Source organism: Scleropages formosus, chromosome 2, assembly GCF_900964775.1.
Source record: "Scleropages formosus chromosome 2, fSclFor1.1, whole genome shotgun sequence".
In the NCBI taxonomy this organism is placed as follows: Eukaryota; Metazoa; Chordata; class Actinopteri; order Osteoglossiformes; family Osteoglossidae; genus Scleropages; species Scleropages formosus.
Window position 1 is genome coordinate 25,329,605 of NC_041807.1, and position 24,041 is coordinate 25,353,645.

The 24,041-nt window shown below is 45.3% G+C and overlaps 2 protein-coding genes across 2 annotated transcripts; one reads left to right on the forward strand and one right to left on the reverse strand.

Annotated features, from left to right (window-relative positions):
• Positions 1-7,122: 7,122 nt before the first annotated feature.
• On the forward strand, positions 7,123-18,444 carry LOC108936936 (isotocin receptor-like). The gene is made up of 2 exons (XM_018756594.2): positions 7,123-8,032; positions 17,984-18,444. Exons 1-2 carry the CDS (start codon positions 7,123-7,125, stop codon positions 18,229-18,231), a joined length of 1,158 nt encoding a protein of 385 aa, XP_018612110.2. The 3' UTR covers positions 18,232-18,444.
• Positions 18,445-20,307: 1,863 nt separating this feature from the next.
• LOC108936949 (caveolin-3-like) lies at positions 20,308-23,949 on the reverse strand. Its single transcript, XM_018756607.2, has 2 exons — positions 22,773-23,949; positions 20,308-21,370 (listed from the first exon to the last, which is right to left on the reverse strand). Exons 1-2 carry the CDS (start codon positions 22,881-22,883, stop codon positions 21,029-21,031), a joined length of 453 nt encoding a protein of 150 aa, XP_018612123.2. The 5' UTR covers positions 22,884-23,949; the 3' UTR covers positions 20,308-21,028.
• Positions 23,950-24,041: the final 92 nt, after the last annotated feature.

The following is a 24,041-nucleotide window of genomic DNA, read 5'->3' on the forward strand; positions in this document are numbered from 1 at the left end:
AGAGTAGAGACACGGCAGCAAGTCTTTCAAAGAAAACATTAAACAAAACAAAGGTCCAACATAACCTTTGAGAAATGGAGTTTAGAGTAAATAAAGGCTTAATAAAAGCTTCCAAAAGCACATTCAAAAGAAATACTGTAAAATACACAAGTAATTCCACCTTCTATATGCTTGCCAGCTGACCCCATTTCTTCCTTCTTGTCCAATTAGATCAGCAGGGCTTCATTTACTCTGGTACATTTGCATGAAGGGTGGCAATTATTTGTCTTGATGAGTTGTAAGCTAACCCCTTCTCAGGTTTGCATTATTTATCATTTCAGAATACCAATGCATTGCAAATGTGTAAGTATAAATGAATACATCAGTAAATTTCAGTAAAAAGCCAGAGAAAATAGCACAAAACTACAGCAGAAGTTGCTGAGATCTTGGGCCAAAGCTATGACTATGATCAGACTCTTTACACGTTGAAATAGCAGGAGGAGGTCTGAGGTACAAAAGAAAAGAATACCAAGATAACAAAAGGCATAATACCTGGCCTTCATCCCTCCTTGAGTAACTATTGACATTCCTACTGCAAGTATAATACACACGCACACACACACACACACACACACACACAGTCTGGAACCACTGGTCCTAGCGAACCAGAGCCTAACCCAGCAACATGGGGCACAAGACTGGAGGGGGAGGGGGCACACCCTGGACAGGACGCCAGTCTGTTGCAAGACACCCCGAACAGGAGTTGAACCCCATACCCAGCAGAGAGCAGGCCCTGGCAAACCCAATGCATCCCCTGCAAATGTAATACTTTAGGTGTAAATACATGTAAATACATGTCACATTTCTCTTGTTTCTCAGTTTAATTTACCCATTTTTAATAGTTTTTCTTTATGGTATATAACAGAACAAGTTGCTTGATGTGAAACCCTAGCACATTGCTTTGCTCTCTCCTTGGTTTCACAGTGATTTACTTGTTTTCTATGGATTCTTCTAAAGATATAATCTTATATGCCTTAATAACAAGATTTAATAAGGTAATGGAATAATTTTTTCCTCAAAATTAAATAATAGTTAAAATCTTCAAAAATACAAAATCGGTATATATCAAACCAGCTTACATTCATAGATGTTAAAAAGACCTATGTCAATATCTGGAACGATGCATAAAAGCTGTTGACATTTCACTGTTTGTGCATTAATAAAAAAGAAACAGACTTTCCAGAAAATCACGTTGTCAGCGGTGCAGAACAAGTTGAAAAGTTGGTTAATCAAGGCAATCAGCCCCTCATGCTGTTTGACAGTGTGTAAAGTGCTGTGCTTGTGCACCATGGCAATTTTTAAGTGGGGAGCATTTCAGAGGTTCTAATGCCATAATAAAAAATGCTATGGTGCCACAGGTAACCAGCATTAAAGAGCAAGGACGCAGAAGGCAAAATATGCAGGATGTAAATGCTGTTCATTCCATTTTCTCAGGACTGTGGCTGCTTTTATCCACCACTCCTATGTGTAGCATTACCTGGTACAACTTAAACTGACGTCCTTCAGTTTATTCCCATTTCACCACATTGAAAAGTGGTCCTTTCTATTCTCGAACCCACCTGCCTTCCAACGAGCTTGACAGCAACCATTGGTCGGCTGTCTGTGAGAGGGGATATGTGGGTTGAACTCTGCTCCTTCGCGTCTCCCTTTTTTGATGGCAGAAGTCAGAACAGATTTGCCTGCTTTTCGTCAGCATATCTGAGCACCTTGTATTTGTCTCCCAGTGCAGCATGTCCAGTTTTCCTGCAGAGCCATCCTGCTTTTTTGACAAACTGCCCCACTCAGTTTGGAGTAGATTCAAAGGAAAAAGTATACCTATGCGCATTTAATTATGCACTCACAAATGACATTTTTTATCTCTACATAGGATCTGATTTCTAGAATCAAACGTTATCCATTTGAAAAGCCACAATTAAACAGCAAATATGTTGAAAATAATAAGCTCCTGAATGCTTATGCAGATATTTGAACACCCTGAATGAGATGTTCAAGAGGCCCGTGTACAGCCAGAAACATGTCTGTATGTCTTTAAGAACATAATGGAAAAGATACATCGGGTAAAAAGGATCAATCATTTAAAGTGCCTACAACATGTGCACACATGCTTAATGTAGAAGAAAATGATCATCATCTTCACAAATGTCACTCTCTTTTCCCTACAGCAGAACAGCTTCCAAGGTAATGGTGGAGTATGAAACATAGAAGTCCCGTGCAATTTTAAGCTTCTAGTTCTGCCCAGTACCCACATCACCCCCCAACCACCACCCCAACAAGCAGTCGCTGTAAAGAGGAGGTGCCATTGTCATTGTCACCGTGGGATCGCCATCCTCTTCCACCCACTCTCACTGTGGATCTCCTCCCCACAAGCTGCAATGACATATTTCCCATGGAGATGGGGTATTTACCTGTCTTTTAGCAGTTATTGGGATTCTGATGCCTTAGCTCTGGCTGTGCTTCTGACAATACATTTTCTTTTGAGTGAATTTTTGTGGCGCCTGTGACTTATCTGGTTGCAGTTTTGACTGTAGATCAAAAGATAGACTAGGCAATAACCTTCAAATAATTCACAGCTGACTCATTTTATCGGTTTTTATTTCTAAATGAATCGTGAATGGCAATTCATCCTTGTGAGAAAACTGCGCCTTGTAATTCAGATAAATTTCAGATAACTAATAGATGAACTTTTTATAATTAAAGTAAAATAAAATATCTGCCTAGCTGTATATTTACGAAGGTTGAACCTAAAATATCCTGCTTTCTGCGGTCTAACAATTGGCTCTTTTGAATGCAGAGCAGCACAATAGCTGTTCATTATCCACTTTTTATTGATTTTAATTAACATGGTATTCAAACAGTCATCATAAAACTGGTTGCCAGTGGGATTCATCTTTCAACTTTATACTCATATAAAAAAGAGAGTAAAATGAGTCATGCACACATTTCCCTTCCTTAATGGTATTTGTCCATCCCAGAAATAACTCAGTCCAATTTGACCATTAGCTTTTACAATATTTTATATCCAGCTTTGGCCCACTCTCTCATACACTGCCCAAAGTGTAACATAACAAGGCTCGGAACAGAGCGCCCTGTTTTAGGATCCTCTGTGAAGTTTCTTCTTCCAAGTTCCATGGTGGTTTTCTTTAGATGAATCCTTGACTGTGAAGTTCCTTTCGTGTGTGTGTCCAGACTGTACCTCCCCTTTTGTTCAACACTTCCTCAGGTGAGCTTCACATCACCATGACCCCGTTCACACAAGTCATTTGTGAAAATAGTTTTGTTAATTTTTGTTTCTACAGTCATAGAATTGTGTGGGTAACATCCGGAACAGATACACACACACACACACACACACACACATTTTCAGAACCGCTTGTCCCATACGGGGTCGTGGGGAACCGGAGCCTACCCGGTAACACAGGGCGTAAGGCCGGAGGGGGAGGGGACACACTCAGGACGGGACACCAGTCCACCACAAGGCACCCCAAGCGGGACTCGAACCCCAGACCCACTGGAGAGCAGGACCCGGTCCAAACACTGGGTACATGTATTAGTAATTTGCCATGTAAAAAGACATTTGGGTGCCTCTCCAGCAGTTGCGTGCTCAAATGTTATAAAATGTTATAGTTGCGTACATACAACTAAGTCAGAAATAAGGAGGAAATGATACATTGCTTTTTAGTATGTTCTAGAAGTCATTCATTTTGTTCTGTGAGAATTTTGTGATAATCATGACACGTCTAACTTTTTAACAAGCCCTGTATGTATAGTTAATAAGTTGTTTCTGTGAAATCATGCATATTATCAATACTGTGTTTTTCCTTTGCAATTTTAAAAAAATATTGTACATCATCCTATTTGTCCTGGAAACCAGGGAACATTTCTTCACCCACTCTCTATATGCAGATATCGAAATAGGCCAGGTTGTATCCTTCAGTTGTTTGGTAGCTTTATTCTCCATTTAGATATGTTTTTAACATGGAACATACTGTGGAGTCAAATAAGACGCTGCGCCATTTTTAGAGGGGCGATATAAGGACAAAATTGTGGATGTGCTGCATGTTTAAATGATGCGTCCTACTTGCTTAGATTCATAATTGTTATGTAATTGTCCCTATCTCTGCAGTCTGGGTGGAGTGTCCTTCCTGTCTGGAATGGTCCTGTGTATGTGTGCCTGTGCACATATGAATGTTCCTGCAAATACACACACATACGGACATAAGTATGTAATCGCTAGCACGTTGTGAAAAGGTTTTGTAGGGGTGGGGGGATTTCTTTAATGTAATGCACAACTTGTATTCTCTCTGAGATGTACGTCGCTTTGGAGAAAAGTGTCTGCTAAATTAATAAATGTAAAATAAGTGTCAGAAAATTCTCATGACTGTATACTGTGATTGGTACAGTACTGGCAGCTCTTTATCATGCCCTGGAAATTTAGCTCATATTTAATACTTTATTTTCTGTAAAACATAAAAATACTACTGTATATGAGTAGTACACCTCAAGTTCAAGTCTATATGGATTTGATTCCTTAAGTCTAGTTCATTCAATCAAGTTTAGTTAGGGGTTCAAAAAAATAAAAATGAGGGAAATGTTTAAATAAGGGGGTGCAGTGGCACAGTGGGTTGGACTGGGTCCTGCTCTCTGGTGGGTCTGGGGTTTGAGTCCCGCTTGGAGTGCCTTGCGATGGACTGGCATCCCATCCTGGGTGTGTCCCCTCCCCCCCAGCCTTACGCCCTGTGTTGCCGGGTTAGGCTCCAGTTCCCCACGACCCCGTATGGGACAAGCGGTTCAGAAAGTGTGTGTGTGTGTGTGTGTGTTTAAATAAAGGGGGGCGTGGCTGGGCAGTGGACCGGGGTTCAAGGCTTCCTTGGGGTGTGTTGCCTTGGGACAAGCGGCTGTAGACATTGTGTGTGTTTAAATAAAAGAACAGTTTAGCTACACTTTATTTCTTTTTATAATTTGAATAAAAATCTAAGAAAAGTCTGGAGTTTCTATAAAACTTGAGATTTTTAATTAATTTAACATTCACATGTTTATAATTTATTTAATTTATTGGACAATAAAGAAGAAATTGGAGGATAGGTCGTTTGGGAATAGAAAGTGTGACTGTGAGTAAAGTGCTTATAATATCAATCTCCATCAAGAGGGGAGTTTCATCCACCACCACAGGAACCCTATCTGTAAAAAAAATATTATGCTACTGCCCTTTACACCAGCTCATAGAACACTATATAACAATTTACGTGGTGGAAAGGCTTCAATTTTTCAAGTGGATGGAGATTCCAGAGGCAGCTTGACAATGTTGGTCCGATTCCCTTTAATGATCTTTCTTGTCAGAATGTTGCAGGGAAATGACATGAAGGCGCATGGGGAAAAAAGTGATGCAAATGTGACCATTGAAACACTAAAACATTGTTACCAATTATAAATGTATTCAAGGGAGTGTGGTGGCGCAGCGGGCTTGGCCAAGTCCTGCTCTTTAGTGGGTCTGGGATTCGAGTCCTGCGGTGGGTACCTTGTGATGGACTGGCATCCTGTCCTGGGTGTGTCCCCTCCTCTTCCAGCCTTATGCCCTGTGCTGCCAGGTTAGGCTCCTGCCTGCTTGGGAAAAGTAGCTTTAGTGTGTGTGTAAAAATGTATTCAGTGAAGAATGACTACTGCTTCTGAACAAAATTATGCACTGTCTGAGACAAGTGTGACTGGAAGTCTGTGCCCTTCACTGCCAGTGAGTCTGTGGATGAGGTCCAGTCCAGTGCAGCCTGTAGGGAGATGAAAAGTGTTAAACTCAGGCACAAGTCCATGAAACACATGGTGCAACGTGATCTCGGCTTATAATATATGTGTAACTATAAGTATATATTTCTACTTTTATTTCACTTGATTATGAAAGTAGTGTGTGTGGCACCAGCCTGTTCAGTACCACTGGAAGAGCTTATGAGTGGGTTTCATAAATGAGGCACATTCCAAAGTATTTATCTTAAATAGCCGTTGTTTATGCACTTGTAGGAAAATTTGTTTTTTCCACCATGCGTGGATCTGCTGAGTGGTGAAAAAAAAAACGTGACCAAGCGCTTCAAGGATCTCCGCGACGTTACTAGCCACATAGCCTACTGTAAACCTCTCCGAAACCAGCCGGGACCCTTCGCTCTGGTGGCAATCGGTAGGTGGGCTGTTTTACATCGCCGTGCTGTTATTCTCGAGAAACTGAGTGCAGAGTTACTGAGGAGAGTAGCTGTGGGGAGCCCCAGTGTGGAGTGTTAGCGTGGAGCGCGGGGCCACCTAGCGCGAGCCATGTCATGTGCAAGCAGCCCGCCTTTTTTTTTCTCAAGCTCCGCCGCAGAGACGCGCGCGCGCGCCGCGGCGGTGAGCGAGGATGGAGACTGAGCGAATGTGCGGGATGCGCGCCGTGGACAGAGCTGCGCGGGACGTTTATCCGTGACACGGCGCTGAAAATGACAGAGCAGAGCTTCGAAAGGCACAGAGTCATAACGGCGTAATTCGCGTACAGTCTGAAGTTATAAAGACCGATTTATTTGCTTACGGAGGAAAGTAAAGGTATGCATGATTATCATAATAATCATCATCATTATTATTGTCAGTTGTTGAAATTTTTAGATATTTTATAATATCAAGGTAAAATATAAAACAAATCGATTTATTTTGCTTTTCATAACTTTTAAATGAATTTGCATTGATTGCATCTCTTACTTATGATTTATGCCAGTCTATCTAAATCAATTAAATTCAATTGTATCTTTTTGTTTTTTTGCTCTTTTCAGCTTCAGCGGGTGAAAGCAGTGCACGGACGGAGTTTTACCAGACTTAAAGGAATCAAAACGGAAATTAATCTCAAAGATGGTTTGTCCGAGGGCTCGGTGTGACACCTGTTACTAGTGGGACTGCGAGTCGAGGGGGACCTCGAGGGAAGAAGAGAGCTTTATGGACGGCGGGCCAGGCTCCGTGGAGAGCCGAGGGTAGGAGCGCGGGGCAGCGTGGTAAAAGGTCGCGGGGGCTGCGACACAAATTAATCTCGGGAACACTCTGTCTGAGAAGATCGTTACTTTCGTTTCTGCCCGGGGCGGGATGGAGGCCGTGGACGTGGACGCGGACGCGGCGGACGCGTGGGCTCGCAACGACTCGTGGCGGAACTGGAGCTGGGCGGCGGGCGGCGCGGCCGGGAACCACTCGGCGAACCCGCTGAAGCGCAACGAGGAGGTGGCCAAGGTGGAGGTGACCGTGCTGCTCCTCGTGCTCCTGCTCGCGCTCGCCGGCAACGTGTGCGTGCTGCTGGCCATCCACACGAGCAAGCACGGCCATTCCCGAATGTACTACTTCATGAAGCACCTGAGCATCGCCGACCTGGTGGTGGCCGTCTTCCAGGTGCTGCCTCAGCTCATCTGGGACATCACGTTCCGCTTCTATGGGCCGGACTTGCTGTGCCGCCTCGTCAAGTACCTGCAGGTGGTGGGCATGTTCGCGTCCACCTACATGCTCGTGCTCATGTCCATTGACAGGTGCTTGGCCATCTGCCAGCCGCTGCGCTCGCTGCACAGGAGGAAGGACCGCGTCTACGTACTCAGCTCGTGGGGTCTCAGCCTGCTGTTCAGCGCCCCGCAGGTCTACATCTTCTCGCTGAAGGAGGTGGGCCACGGGGTCTACGACTGCTGGGGAGACTTCGTTCAGCCGTGGGGAGCCAAAGCCTACGTGACGTGGATCAGCTTCACCATCTACGTCATTCCCGTGGCCATACTGAGCGCGTGCTACGGACTCATAAGTTTCAAGATATGGCAGAACTTCAAGCTGAAGACCAAGAAGGAGCAGTGCGTGGCCGCGCCCCCCTTCTCCCGCGTGAGCAGCGTGAAGCTTATTTCCAAAGCGAAGATCAGGACGGTCAAGATGACGTTTGTGATCGTGGTGGCGTACATCGTGTGCTGGACACCCTTCTTCTTCGTGCAGATGTGGTCCGCGTGGGACCCTGCAGCGCCCAGAGAAGGTAAAGTTACCACTCGTGCTGCAGCGAGTCCTTACTGCAACAATTAAGGGTAAGCGGCACCATTGAGGGTATGACAGCGCGAGCGGGTGCGAACCTGGAACCACTGCGCCGCCTGCTGGCTGAATCATGAGGTGGCGGTGAGCTCATATGAAGGAGAAAAGAGAGAAAACAAGATCAGCGTGACGAAACGGAACAAAACACGGCCTACAAAACAAGTGCAGCGTCGTCCGTGTTTCGCATGGTCAGATATGGGGGGTTTTAATGAAATCTTCGAGGAACAGACCTCAGTAGTTTCATCAGTCATATTTGCTTGTTCCACCTTCCGAATGAAGCCTTCAGGTTTGAGACAGAACACGTGGTATTGAACCGCACGCGGTGTGTCTGGTATTCGCAGGTGAAATGTTAAATTAGTAGACATTAAGAGTTCACCTTCATACTTCCACACCTTTCAAAACCGATATTTATTAAACAGATACATTCTCCTACATATTGTCAGATTATTAAACAACACCGGCATGAACCTTTCTCATATGTTTATTCAAACAACAAAAATTGGATCACGCACAGCATATTATACTACTTTTTGCCCCTGAAATTATCCATGTAGAACTGTGAAATAATAATACACTTTTAAGGAACACGGTACATGAACTGGTGTGGACCTAGAAAGAAAATGTCAGTAAGATATTTACCATAATGCATTGTTTCAGCCTCCCAGCCACACACCCCCTTCTCGCCACAATGCAGGATGCCGCTAAGTGTGTAGTGTGTGTCCGCAGGGCTGCGCTTTCAGAAGCCGGAGCCCCGAGGTGATGGCTTCGGAAGAAGACTAATAAATGAAGACAGCGTCAGTCTGGGGGGTAACCAGCAGTTCACCGGTTACCTGCAGGCTGTTCGTCTGGCTGGGACAGATCGACTAGTCACAAGTTAATTGGGGCTACCAGCACCGATTGACTTACAGTGTACTACGTATTTAGGCTGAAGAGGTGCAGCTGGTAGGGTATTGGATAGTACTGCTGCCTCTGGATCCAAAGGTCACACATTCTAATCCAGCCTCTAGTTGTACTACCCTTCCGCAAGATGCTTACCCTAAATTGCCCAGTTGTAGGTTGCATAATATTGAAAGTTGCTTTGGAGAAACATGTGCACTAAGTATAAAGTTACTTAACACTAACATGTATGATTGTGGTACTGTGGCACTGTCTAACAGCTGTGATTATCCAGTTGTCATTGAACCCACCCAGAGATCTTTTAGAATTGTTCAGGACCTACAAAGCCACACACACACACTGGCTGAAGCTGCTTGTCCCAAGCAGGGGTTGCGGTAAGCCAGAGTCTAACCTGGCAACACAGGGCGCAAGGCTGGAGGAGGAGGGGACACACCCAGGATAGGACACCAGTCCACCACAAGGCACCCTAAGTGGGACTCAAACCTCAGACCCACCCGAGAGCAGGACTTGGCCAAGCCCACTGTGCTACCGCGCCCCCACCTACAAACTCCACGTTCTGAAATTTGTGGCTGCAGCAGTTCATCAGTTAAATCTGCATGTGAAATATGCATTTTTGTGCGTTATGTGATTACTCATTCTTCACTTCACAACTGAGGTCTCAGTACATTTTCAGAGTTGCTGCTTGGTTTATGAGGGAGGGTGTGGTGGCGCAGTGGGTTGAACTGGGTCCTGCTCTCCGGTGGGTCCGGGGTTCAAGTCCTGGTTGGGGTGCCTTGTGGCAGACTGGCGTCCTGTCCTGGGTGTGTCCCCTCCCCCTCCAGCCTTATGCCCTGTGTTGCCAGGTTAGGCTCTGGCTCCCTGTGACCCTGTATGGGGCAAGTGGTTCAGACAATGTGTGCTTCATCTATTCAAGAAGGTCATGGTGTGGGGGATTAAATAAATACAACAGTCATAAGGTGAAAGGAATGCAGAGAAGCCTGCAGGTAATATGCTGTATGTAGTTTAATATCAAAGCTTTGCTTTTCTCCCTGTAAATATGTGTGTGTCTGCCAGGGAGTGGCCTTTTCATGTAATTACATTGTTTACAGGACAAAGTTATTTTCTGTTCTTCCATCATAAGAGATCAGTGACACATAATGACTTCTCTTTTGAAGACCAGGAGAGCGGTGGCTTGAGACAGTCTGTAACCATGTGGCTTGTTGCTGAGCCATCAAGCAGCTTAAAGACAACAGTATTTCATTGCGAAAAATACAGAACTCCAAATTAAAAAAGGCTTAAGTCAGCAGTTTTACAGAGCTTTGTCAAACAGAAATTAAATTAAATTAAACTCAGTGAATGTACTAAGTGCAGAGCGGGTCTTGTAAATCCTCAGGTCTTGAATCGATGACAACAAATTGCAGTGTTTGGGATTAAATGTAATTAAAGGTCTCTCGTGCTTTTTCCAAGGTACACATGCTGGACTAGAGGAAAACAAATGCTCTTCTCTGCGTGTTTGCATTACAGAATTACGATACAGCTGGGAGGAGTATGCCTTCTCAGTTCAATGCATATTAATTCTGTGAATTTCAGTTGATATGAGTGATGCTCAGGTCCATCACCCCATAATGCACAGTGCTGGACAGATGAGCTGAGGGGTGTTAGTGTCTATAGCGTGTGAAGGCATTTCTGTTGTGGGTATGAACATACTCTCAGTGTCAGGGGCGCGCACACACACACACATACAACACACACTTAACAGAGGGCAACACACCACTCTGGCCTTTGGACCTAGATGGAGGCCTCTTGCCACATTCATGCCTCAAGGTTTCCCAGCGGTAACACTGGTTGGTGTCGAAAAAAGTAGATATTGACATTATTGTGTTAAGGAGGGGATGCTCATAGCAGGGGGCTGTGAAAATGACCACCAACCCTAGGGCTCTGTATTCCTGGCGATGTTATATACATTGGTGATGCTGCCTCCCTACCTGTAGCTGGGAGGGCACAACGTCAGGATCTTCCTACACGTGTCTGTGAGCACCGCTCTGAAGGCGTTTCTCTTGCACCCGTGACAGCTGGCATTGTGTGGTGAGAATAAAGGGTCCATTAGTATCACACGCTGTGTAGCAAGAGCGCTTATAATGCTGTAAAAGGGTGATAAGCAAAGGTGTTACTGAGATGACAGGCCACTTAACACGGAGATGGGATGACTCATGCATCTTCAGTGTCGTAAGCAGTGACGGGAGCCCTCGCGCATGCTTTACTTGTACCTTTAGGGTGGTGACAGCAGACACAACATACGCACGCGCACACACACGCAGATGCCCCCCGTATACAGTATGTAATTGGCGCTGAAGGAAAACGACAAAGGGTTTCAAAAAGCCAGTTAAGAAAAGAGAATAATGGCCCTATTTACCTGCCATAAAGGATTGTTTGTACAGTGAGCAAAGTCAGGATACCTGGAACGGAGGAGTCATTCAATAGAGATTTAGCACCAGAAATTGAAGAGCGGATAAAAAATTGAAGAACAGATTCGGAGATGAAGCAACAAAAGAAAAAGACGTTTAGCAATTTGTGTAAAGATTTTCACATTGAATTCATTTAGCAGCATTGCTGCAATTTTTAATATTGTATAGATAAATCCAGCTTTCTATTCCCACTCAGGGATTTTTAGCTGGATTTTATGGGCTGCAGCATTGGGTCAAAAAATCTTTTAAAGTTAAAAAAAATCTTTTCTAAAAAAAAGAAGTGTTCTGCTAACATGCTGGAAAGCAATTAACCCATATTAATAATTCACGAATAGTTCAATAATTCAGTAACCCTATTAAATTGGAGCTCAGTGAAAAAAGAGTTGTCAGTCACCGGTGTTATTACTGCCCAGCAAACAATACTCTGATTTGCATGTTTAAGGCAAAAAAGACATCAATCTGCCAACTCACTTAATAGCCTTGTGAGATGTTTGAACACCTTAATGGTGAAAGTATCTTATACTTTCTCACCTCACAACTCAGATCCATTGCCATATAATGAATTCCCCAAATCCCTAGGTGCATTTATCTATCTATCTGTATATACAGTGCTCCAGGCCATAATATCTGTTCTAACTGCAGGTGGCGGTTCCCGGAGCTGCCCTTCCTCACTTTGCACACATTTTCCACAATCCTGTGGAACAAATGAGTAACAGATCTTGGAGCCCTCTACAGACATTTCATTCGCCGGATGTCATTAGTTTCCAGCAATTCCCGAGACAGGTCCAGATGGAGCATCACTAAGCTCGTCTTTATTTCGAATACCAAATTGAACCGTCATCCCAGCTCAGCTGCTACCCCTCATCATCTAATTGAGCAAAGTCAGCAAGAGAACCTGAACAGCAACCCAAAGCAATACCCATTGCTTTGCTATCCAGTGGAGGTGTCTGTCTCCTTCCCTTCTCCCTGTTCCATGAGGTTCTTTGGGAAATATAGTATACAGGCATAAAGTGTGGTTTTGTCTGAGGTCTGAAAGAAGAGATGGGCTGCAACAGGAGACTGGTATTGTCACTGGATTATCTTTACACTGCTTCCCTAGCACGTTTGCACCGTGGTCATTGGAGAAAGGTATAGACCCAGGTTTGAGAAACCACACAAGTGACCGGTAGGTTTTAGGGTCAAATGGAGATCTCGGTGTCACAGTCGTGCCCGTCAGTTAGGGGCTTGACCCAGACTGCTCCACTCAAATCTAGGTTTAAACAGTTTCCTGTTCTAACTTGTGTAGATCAGCATCCCTGCAACGTTGGCAAAGTGCATGGAAATAGTGTGAGAGAACCAGATGCCCCTCTGGAGAGATCCATCCTTTCTCCTCTCCACTCTCTCAGTGCTACAGCATTTGATAGCTGCTTACAAATCTGTATTGTCTGATATTTTTCTGTATATACTGTGTTGGGTTGAATCTGAAAAAAGGAACACTTATACACATATTCACACATACACCTGTTGTCACGCGAAAGATAGGGGCCTGGGACGGCTGGACCCAAGTGCAGCGTCGTTCGTCCAGAGGTGAGGGATGAGGCAAGTTCTCGGTGTCAGGGACAGGCGAAGGGTCGGTCGATCGGCGATCAGGGTCAGAGCGAAGATCCATGGGCGAGGTCAGGGGACTTAGCGAAGGATCGGTCGAACGGCGAACAGGACAGGAACGAGGATCCATGGACGTGGTCGGGAAACGAAGCGAAGAGTCAGAAACCGGAGAACGTGAATGAAGAGCTAGCAATGTTTGCGAACGAAGAGTCACGAGAAGGGGCGGTTGTCCCTGATGAGATTCCGCAACGGTCTGGGCGTTGGAGTGTCTTTTAAAGGGTAGGTGCTGAACTGCAGTCAGGTGCTGTCGATTGAGTTGTGGCTGTGGACGTGACACCTGTTTATGTATTATTGTGGAATTTCATATGGACTCTCGGTTTGTTGCAATAAATGACTCATAACCTCTAACACTGAAAATACATTTTATTTTGTGGAAAATTTCTCCAAGCTCTCTTCCCGGGATTTATTGCTTTTGAGAAAAATATGACTAAAAGGTTAGCGGAACAGACGCAGATCGGCCCCTTCAGCTCGGACAATCCATCATCAGGGAGCGATGTCAGCCGTCAGCTGTCCATCAGTGTTATAAGTACTTTATTGTATGAGCCCAGAGTGCTTTGCCTTCCTGCCGCTCAGTTTGTATATACAGTGAAGTCATTGCATTTATACTTCTTCCTGCTTTCTTGCCACGCACTCATGGGGTGTTTGAACCCAGTGTGCCGTCAGCGTGTGTCAAAGCTGGCTCCATGGCTGCCAATGGTTTCCTTTGCAGTTCTCCCGAATCAAAGTGATCAAGGCTTGGACACAGCCTCTTGGTGGGGAACAGGCCAGCCTGCGGTTGAAGAAGAGTGGCTTTTCTGGTCCATATCGACAGCAGCGTACACCCAGCGGTTGTAACCAGCCAAGCAAAGGATGCTGCCACGGTTTGGTTTTAGAACTCGCAGTATGTTCATTCGAGGTGAAAAATTAAAAATGAAAATTGGCAAAATGACACAATTAAGGATCCTGGCGCTTTTTCACGTAAGAGTTCTTTATTGCAGGAGCTGAAAATGAAGCTCTTACCACAGTAAAAGCTTTGTCATTTCATTCTCAGCCCGTGTTTTGTGTTATAGTTAATCCCTTGAATGCAATGGCTGAGCACGTCAGCAAATTTAAATGTTTTGTTCTCACTTCAGAGCGTATGTGAGGATTTTCCTTTATGACAGACACCCAAATGAATTTTAGAGCAGTGTTAAGTCGGATGGGTATATTCGCTGCTTCAGCATGTTTTACTAATGGTAATGTGATGTATCCATGCACAGAGGAACTGTGGAATATTGCGTTGCTATTTTTCCATAATATATTGTCATAATTAATGAAGGAGCAGGGTGAGTCCCAGGAGGTTATTCATCCTCCCAGTTCACATTCCCAAGTGCTGGATGGCTGAGAAGGGAGCTGCTCTGTTTGTTTTAGATTTAAGGAGTGTGATATGAGCAGGGAATATCTGATGTGAATTATCCTGCTCTAAGTACACAGTTGGGGAACCTCTCCACAGAACTCATTTTGTGCTGTTTATCAGGGATCACTCAAGTAGAGCAGTGTTTCAGCTTGCCGTTCCAAAATAAATGAAACTTGTGTCCCGTACACAAAGTCCACAGCCCCGCATACCACAAAACACACCCTGTTCCCAAGTCCCTGGAGAGAAGTAGGTGCTCTGCTTTCGTCGGACGTTCTGCAGCTCAGGTTGACTGGTGTTCTACCTGAGTGTAATGAAAGATCCTAGGTTGTTGGCCCCGGGAGTGGAAAACCCTCTTGATTTGTAACGTTGACTTATCTTCCAGACACCTTAACAAATATGTGTGCTAAGGAGTCTTGCACATACTGTTATTTCAGCTAATGATGAGGTGAAATAATCAGATGGCAGACATTTCCTCCATAGAAAGCACCATGCACCACTCAGAGGCTTCTGTTTGGCCCCATCACCGTGGCGATGATGCTCGTTACTCCATGTTCCTTTTTGGTTCAGTAAATCCCATACACCAGTTCTCTGAAGAGGTTCATAGTTGTACTCTGGGTGGACGAGCCCAGCTCTTCTGACTCCTATCACAGGCCTCATACATACGTACACACACAAATGTGCTCAGGACCACAGTTTCTCACAAGGGTTTAGATTGAAGAAAAGCACTTGAGCTTCAGCATCAGCCTTCAATGGCACATGATGAACTGTTGATTGCAGCTTTGCCCATGAACTTGTAGAATCTAAAGGTAATATTTACATTTATTTGTTTAGCAGATAGGGGATGCGGTGGCGCAGTGGGTTGGACCGCAGTCCTGCTCCTTGGTGGGTCTGGGGTTCGAGTCCCACTTGGGGTGCCTTGCGACGGACTGGCGTCCCGTCCTGGGTGTGTCCCCTCCCCCTCCGGCCTTACGCCCTGTGTTGCCGGGTTGGGCTCCGGTTCCCCGTGACCCTGTATGGGACAAGCGGTTCTGAAAATGTGTGTGTGTGTTTAGCAGATGCTTTTCTCCAAACTGACTTCAAATGAACTCTGTATAGCGTTACCAGCCCACACACCTTATTCACCATGGTGACTTACACTGCTAGATACACTACTTACACTGGGTCACTCATCCATACATCAGTGGAACACACTCTCTCTGTCACTCACACACTACAGGTGAACCTGAACAGCAGGTCTTTGAACTGTGGGTGGAAACCAGAGCACCCAGAGAAAATCCACACAGACATGGGGAAAACATGCAAACTCCACACAGACTGAGTAGGGATCAAACCCACATCCTCTCACCCCATGCAGGCGCTGTGAGACAGCAGCACCACTCACTGTGCCACCATGCCACTCACTTGAGATGCAAAAGTTCAAACATGACACATGGTGGCATGTAAGGAAGGCTTTGCCTTTGTCTTCTCGACTGTAGTTACAGCTTCATTGAGACGAATTTTACAGATAGCTCAGTTAGAGCTCAGCTTAGCTTAGTTAGCTTAGATAAATAAGTGGTTAGAGCTTGTAAAGGTTATAGACTTGAATCTCACCTTTAGCTGTTGTGCTCTTGAGCAAGGCACCTACTCTAAATTACCCAGCTGTGGGTAAATGAATTTCTTAACATTATGAGTTGCTTCGGAGAAAAGCATCAGCTAAATGAATAAATGTCAGTTGTATCAGGTGGTAAAGTGCTTTGGCTCCAAATGGCAGCCCACCTTTCTGTTCAGAGAGGTCGTCTGCAAGGGCAATGTTTAGGGCTGAACCCTTCCGATCAGTGGACCCGGGTTTGAATTTCTGCTCCCACTGTAGTGCCCTATATCAAGAGACTTACCCTGAGTTACCTCACTGTGAATATTCAGTTTCATAAATGAAAAAATAACTGAGTAGTTTATTATCCAAACATTTACAGTACTGTACAAAAGTCTTAGGCACTTAGATGTTTCACAAAAACGTTTTAGACGGTTGTTTAATGTCTTCTACATTAGTGTCAATGGGAAAGAGGATGTTTTAGATTTCCAAGCATTCCTTTTGCAAAAAGTTACAGTGGTACAGTAAAGATTTTGTATGTCGTTAAAGAAAGTACATACACTGTCTGAAACCACTCGTCCCAAGCGGGGTTGCGGTGAACCGGAGCCTAACCTGGCAACACAGGGTGCAAGGCTGGGGGGGGGGACACACCCAGGATAGGACACCAGTCCATTGCAAGGCACCCCAAGCAGGACTCAAACCCCAGACCCACCACACAGCAGGCACAAGCCAAGCCCACCATGACCCCGCTCAGGACCAACAGTTGTTGACGATGGATGGTTACTAAGCTTTGTAGGAAGTTTATTAATTAAGAGCAGTAAGTAACTGTTTTGTCTTGAGCGAGGTCACGGCAAGCCAGTAGCAATTGCGGAAACACAGGGTGTGAAGCTGGAGGAAAAGGGAACACACCCTGGACAGGACACCAGTTGGCACCCCAAATAGGGCTCAAACCCCCAACTCACCACATATGGGGCACCAGCTAAGCCCACTGCCCCACCACACCCTGTTCCATGGTGCATCTTATTTAAATAGTGTGACTCCTTGTACGTTTATGAGGGTGGGCTGCACAGACATATCTCCACGCGTGCTAGTGGTGGCTTCGTCTAGATGAGAACATTAGGTTATCTGAACAGAGGCTGTTACTAGGCAATTTTACTCTGACAAAAGGGACGAAATCGATGTACATGGTTTACAGCTCAATGGCAGCAATTATATACCAAAAAAGGTCTTCATCCACTGGCAGTAAATGTACCGATCCCCATAAAAAATGATGGAGTGGAGTAAAATGAAGTGTTCCTATGGGATTAGCAAGATGTGCGCTAGATCTGTAAATCACGGTCATTGGCTGCTTTAAAATATAATAGGTCTGAATCAGAAATATTGTTCTGTCCTGCTCCATGTTTATTTCTTTAGCTCACACTTTTCTCCAAAAGCAACTTGCAGTGTCAAGTGACCTACAGTCATCTACCCATTTGCACAGCTGAGTGCAGCGGTCTGGGGTCCTGCGGCAGGAAGTAGGATAGGGAGCCGTGACCTCTTGAGTCCAAAGCAAACAACTGAAACCATCCCACCACCTGCTGCCCCAGCTCTTACAGCTTTACTTTTGTACAGAGGACATACATACCGTACTTTTCTGCACATTATGCTGAAAGCGCCTTTGAAGAGTGACAGCCGCATCTAACCATTATGTTACCAGCTCAAGGGGCAGGTGGTAGCGTAATAGTTAGAGGTACTGCCTTTTGACCCAAAGGTCACAGGTTTGAGCCTTACCTCCAGTTGCAGTACCTTTGAGCAAGATACTTACCCTAAAGTTGCTCTAGCAAAAATTACCCAGCTGTATAAATGGGTAAATAATTGTAACCTAAACCCTGTAAGCTGCTTTGGAGAAAAGTGTCAGATAAATGCAAATAATATCTAGCTGGTTTTTTCCACTTCCTTTGGTAGAACTTACACTCTCTCTGTCTCTGCCAGAAATGGCCTTCATCATCGCCATGCTGCTGGCCAGCCTCAACAGCTGCTGCAACCCCTGGATCTACATGTGCTTCGCAGGCCACCTGTTCCATGACCTGATACGGCACTTCGTCTGCTGCTCCACCCGCTACCTGAAGTCGTCCCCGTGCAGCTGCGAGGGTAACACCAGCCACCGGAGCAACACCTCGACCTTCATCATCAAGAGCACCAGCAGCCAGAGGAGCGTCACGCAGACCTCCACCACGTAAAGGAGACACGTCCCTGGGAGGACCTCCACCAGGGAAGGTCCTTGCACTCAACATCTCTCTCTCTCTCACACAAACATCCTGCCCCAGCGTAGCATCTATAAATGTTCCAGCAATCACGTACACCCTCTCGCTCTGTCATAGCTCAGCTGTGGACCCTTTGCTGATCTTTGCTCACCAGGTGCTCTCAAGCAGGCCACTGCGTGTTGTTCTCTCCTCGCATCCAGATGTTTCTGGAAGGAGTCCTGGTTAGACGGAAGGATACAGCGGCAGGGTTGAGTGTGTAGCCTTCTGGTCTCAGAGGCACTCTGTCTGCATTGGTGTCCAAACTGTCCAGGACAGCGGTCAATTGTTGGTCCTGCATGTGACACACAAGCTGGCTTTGGGGGTCACTGAAGATGCTGCAGGAAAAGGGCCACTTCCACTGAGAGAGAGCCTTTCCATTTAAATGAGAATGAAAGAATTAAGTCAAGTTTTGGATCATGAACAGTTTTTCCCTTTCACTCAAATTCGCATGAATAATATGAAGTTGTAGTAATATTGAGTTACGTATTTGGTTTTAATTTGCCAAGTTCCAGCAAGTGGAAGTTATGAAATTTACACGTTTTCTGCTCTTTTTTCATTAAACGGCCAACAAGAAAAAAAAATGCATTTTGTGTCACATTTCTCACAACACGAATTTATAAGAGTGAGTTAATGAGTTTCCTCCTTCACAACAGTACTTTTTTTAAACCTCTGATCTTTTTGACCTTGTCTCTACTCTCACAATAAGTCAAACATAAAAAATAATTTTTCTGTGCATGTAAAACTTGGTAAAGACATTTAATCGTTACTTTCCCTTTTTATTTCTCCCATTAATGTCTTTTTTCTCTGAAGCTAACAGATGGTTGAGCCATAGTCATAGTTTTTTTGATACAATTACGTGTTTTTTTTTGTCTGTCTGGTGATACATACTATACCAGTATAGTAAGTATGAATTGATACTTTCCATTACATTCCACATTATTCTGTATCTTTTAATAGAAGCAGTTTGCGGTCTTCTGCATGTGGTACAATTCCCATTCGGACCAGATCAGACTAACGTGGAATATTGCTGTCAGCGCTACCAGCCAGGTATTTTATTGTTAAACACTTCTGCTTATTACGGGCACTTTTCAGTTTCAAGAATTACATGGACTGCACAAATATTAACATCTAACACTTGTTTGCCTTCCTGTCATGTACCTGTTAGTTGGAGGGTTTCCCTCTTTGCAGTCAAAGTACACTCAGAGAGCTGTTAGTGTAGTGGTTAGAGTTGCTCCCTTTAGACCCAAAGGTTGTAGGTTCAAACCCCCCCTCATTGAGCAAGTTACTCACCTGCTGTAGGCATTTGCTCAGCTGTTTAATTTGGTGGGTAGCTTAACATTGTGAGTCATTTTGGAGGAAAGCATCAGCTACATCAGTGAAGGTGGAGTATCCTGCACTACCTCTAGTTTCAGGAAACTCAGTTATGACTTGCAGCACCACCTTGTGGCCGCTGCGGGAATGAGCGACAGAACAGACTGGATGGCAAGATGCTGGAAGAGCTACTGAATAGTGTGGGATGAAAAACTGAAAATGCATTCCATGAAAAGGAAAACGGAGCTTTGCGTTTTTTTTTCTTTTTTTTTTTTTTTTTAAAGAGAAAAAAGGTTTTTTACAGCACGTTAAATTCAGATAATTTCACACAATCCGTACAAAAATGTTGTATTTTTGCTTACTTGAAAAAGAAATTAGTGTCAATCATGCTAAGTGCAATTCATAATGACAGTGATTTTTCTGAGTTCTAAATCGTTTTGATGTCATTTTCATTAAGTTTACTTTAAAGAGCCTGACATGTTTTGTTAACTCAAATGAATGTAAATAAAATTCCTGTTTAGTTGCCATTACAGTACAGTAGTTTGCTGACACTGGTACTATCCAGAATGGAAGGGGTGCGGTGGTGTAGTGGTGCAGCGGGTTTGGCCTGTGCCTGCTCTCTGGTGGGTCTGGGGTTCAAGTCCCGCTTGGGGCGTGTTGCGATGGACTGGTGTTCCGTCCTGGGTTAGGCTCTGGCTCTCTGCGACCCCCGCTTGGGACAAGGGGTTTCAGACAATGTGTGTGTGTTGTACTTTCCAGAAACATATGCATCTAGTTTATTAAATCAGACATGTCCATTTAAATAATTTAGGATATATACCCAATAGTGTTTAATGGAGTATCCCAACAGTCACTTTAGTTGTCACAGAAACTAAAAGTGCTTTGCACCATGTTTACTCTCTCAATAATGAGCATATTTCCAGTGATTCCTAGCAACTATGCAGACTTGCAACACATACATATACCAGCAAATAAACTGGGTGAGTGACTGAATGTAAACAGCAACAATTGTTTACACACATGAATTTCCTTTGCGGCAATGAATACAAAAGAGCAAAACACCCATGCTTCCAAAGTAATACTTCACACAGTGTGACATGACAGTTAAAAAGCGTTTGGGGGAAAGAGTGGGGATACTCGACACATTTAAAAGAACACACCAAACCTGTGTGTTTAACACGCTGAAGAAGTGCATGAAGGATACTGGGAAGTGAGTTCCAAGCCAGGTGCTTTGGGCAACACCGTGACTCTGAAGCATTGAACGTGGAGGCGGAGCGAGACCTGCGGTGACGGAGTGTGCCCTGCAAGAGCGCAGAAAAGGGTTTGTTTGTCAAGTGAACAGCGGTGGGAAGTGGGGGCAGGGCGACCGTGCTGCTCGGACAAGGGACGCGGCCGAGGCGGGCCAGACTGCTCCAGACGTGCTCTACACCTCCTTCCTCAGGACCACCTTGATGCCGCTGAAGACTTTGCCAAGTGCCTCGAAGAGTGGGTCGCAGAAGGTGTGGATGCACAGCGAGTAGACGCGACTGAGGCACTGGATCTCAATAAGGTAGCTCTTGATGCAGGGCATCACGGCCCAGATGTGGCAGAAAGAGATGCAGGCGAACAGGAAGCCCCACAGCAGCGAGACGGGGATGCCGAAGATGGCCGTGAGCAGGCGGTAGCACCAGTACTTGGAGACGGTGAAGGTCGTGTAGCTGGCCTTCCAAACGCCGTCCAGGCTGTGGGTCCCATCTGGCTCTGCGATCACATCCTCAAAATCCACCTGTGGGACAGAGGAGCAATGAGGACGTGCGTAGGGACATGTCAGGAAAGCATCGGCGTCTCTCCAACAACATCCAGTGGGGTTCTTAGCACCATTTGGCCTGAGCATATGTGCTTTCCCTCCTTGCTTATATCTTTGTTTTATACCGTTTGCCAAAAAGAGCAGATTAAATAGTTCAGCGTTCAGCTCACTGGATAAAAGGCGTAATCTTTAATGGCGCACTGTGTGTTTCTCATACAAGTGGTATTTTTATCTACATGTCTTGTGGCCCTGAGTTACGCTGCTCACATTTTCGGTTCCAGCTCCAGGTCTGAGTCCTTCATCTGTCAATTTGAGCTGAAGCTGGAGTCACAGACTGAGCGCTGCCACCGCTAATGTGGTCTGACTGCATTTCCAGTCCAGCTCAGACTTCGACGGATCTGCTGTGACGTCCCGCCGCAGGTTAGGTGTTAGGTGTTAGGGTTAGCGCTTCGCTCTGTGGTCCTGCTCCGGTGCAGTGAGGCCACACAAGCGGATGAGCGTCGATACACAATGTGTTTATACTTTCACTCCTGAGTGAGGAGCAGAGATCATGTTTAGGTGGCACCAGCTGCTATGGAGCGAGTGAGTGGTTGGAGACAAACTGTCAAAGCAGTCCTCAGAAGGAGAAGGCATGCATCTTATCTCCTGCCATGGATGTTATGACGGCTCGGTTCATTCTCCGAGATCACGTTTTAACCAAAATGGACCCGGTGCTGTTTAAAATTCTTTACTGGATCCTTTTCAGAGGACTTGTCATTGGCACATTATGCTAATGTAATCTCGGAGCATCATTTTCCTTGCATTCCTGACCTATGGATAATTCCACGGTGTGCAGGCACACCCTCATTTTGTGTGTCTTGCATGTTGTACGCGGCTGGAAATTGCCGAGTGTTTAACAGGGAATGTTCTTCACCCGCGTTGTGTTCAGTTTATTAAAATCAGCAGGTTTTGTGCCCCACCCTAACCCAACCCAACTCCCACCCGCTGCATGCACTGATTTTTAGGGTATGACAATTATACAGCACTCCTTTCTGTTCCACAATGAAATGGTAAAATGGCACGTGTACTGGGCAAATCCTCAATAACTCAGAAATCCAACCAGCCTGTGTCCTGAGATCCCCGTCACACCCCACTCTACAAATAAACTGAGAATCTCTTGCTGTGGCAACAGGTCTATGGCTATTTTAGGAACTGCACGGGAGGACACAACGCATAAACATTTACTGAGCCCTTTCTTTGAGCCTCTGCCTCTGGACTCCTGTCTCTGAACTCCTCAGATCTGACACAGGTCTGTGTGTGACACTGTGGTGTGTGTGTGTGTGTGTGTGTGTGTGTGTGTGTGTGTGTGTGTGTGTGTGTGTGTGTGTGTGTGTGTGTGTACCTTCACCACATCCTCGTTGATCAGCTTGGGGTCCCGGTTGATCAGGTCAATCTCTTTGGTGTGGCTGTCCCGCAGGATCTTCTCTTCGTTGGTGTGGTACTGATCCGCCATGGCGAAGCCGCAGTTTCGGGGGTCACGGGTACAAGGTGCGATGGGGAAGGCCAACTGCGGACAGCAGGACGGTGGTCGGCAGCCCGGGGATGGCGGATCCTCTTCTCTGAGTGATGTCACACTGCAATACACTATAGGAACAGCTGCTCCTGCCAACAGCCCCAGACCCTCCTGTCAAAAGCATTTGCCCCTTCCCATCCAGCCCGGCCCACGCGCTTCATAACTCACACCACACCAAAAGTATTTCTTAAAGGGCTAAACCAAGTCCATGAGGCATTTCACACACAGTCATCGGGTCTTTGTGTTAAACTCCTGGTTTTCCAGGCACCCCCCACTGAGCTGGTCACAGGTCATCTACAAGGAAGGAATTAAAGTGATTTTCTCACTTGTATCATGTAACGTCCTTATGGGTGTCTCAGACAACTAATAGAAATATATATTAACTATAGAAATAAACATGTCAATGTATGAAAATAGAACTTTATCAAGAGTGAAACAGTCACAGTTTAATTTGTTAATAGTTAAACCATGGTTAATGTCCCTTGTCTTATTTAAAACACACCTTGGCAAATTATTATGACCAGATTAAGATTAAGCAATGCCATTTATTTTGACACCTTTACTTAAAGTCTCGGAAGATATGCAATCTAAACACTAAGCAACGATACTGCTTAGCACATTACAGAAGACATTGGTTGAAACGGTGTGTTTATGCAGTTTCGGTGGGAGTCAGTTGCGAATACAGCACATTCGTTCAGCTTTAGGGGCAGAACATATTCATAGTACCTTCCAAGTAACGCAAAAACCTCTGAAAACACAGAGCCAGGCTCCACAATTTAGCAAATGGGTTAGAATAATGGGCACCTGCAATTAGCTGGCATCTGGATCTCCATCGGCTACACTCATGGGCTGACTTTTAGGTGCAATGAGGTGTCCAAAAGGCATGGGGCAAAGCCTAAAGTGCCCATATCAGCGCTCTGCTCATTAGGTCAGCAAAGGTGAAATGAGAGACAGTTCCATGGAAATGCTGAATACATACTTATACTGTATGCATCATTTACGTGTAAATCACATACACACACACACACACATTTCCTGAACCGCTTGTCCCATTCGGGGTCACGGGGAGCCAGAGCCTAACCTGGCAACACAGGGCGT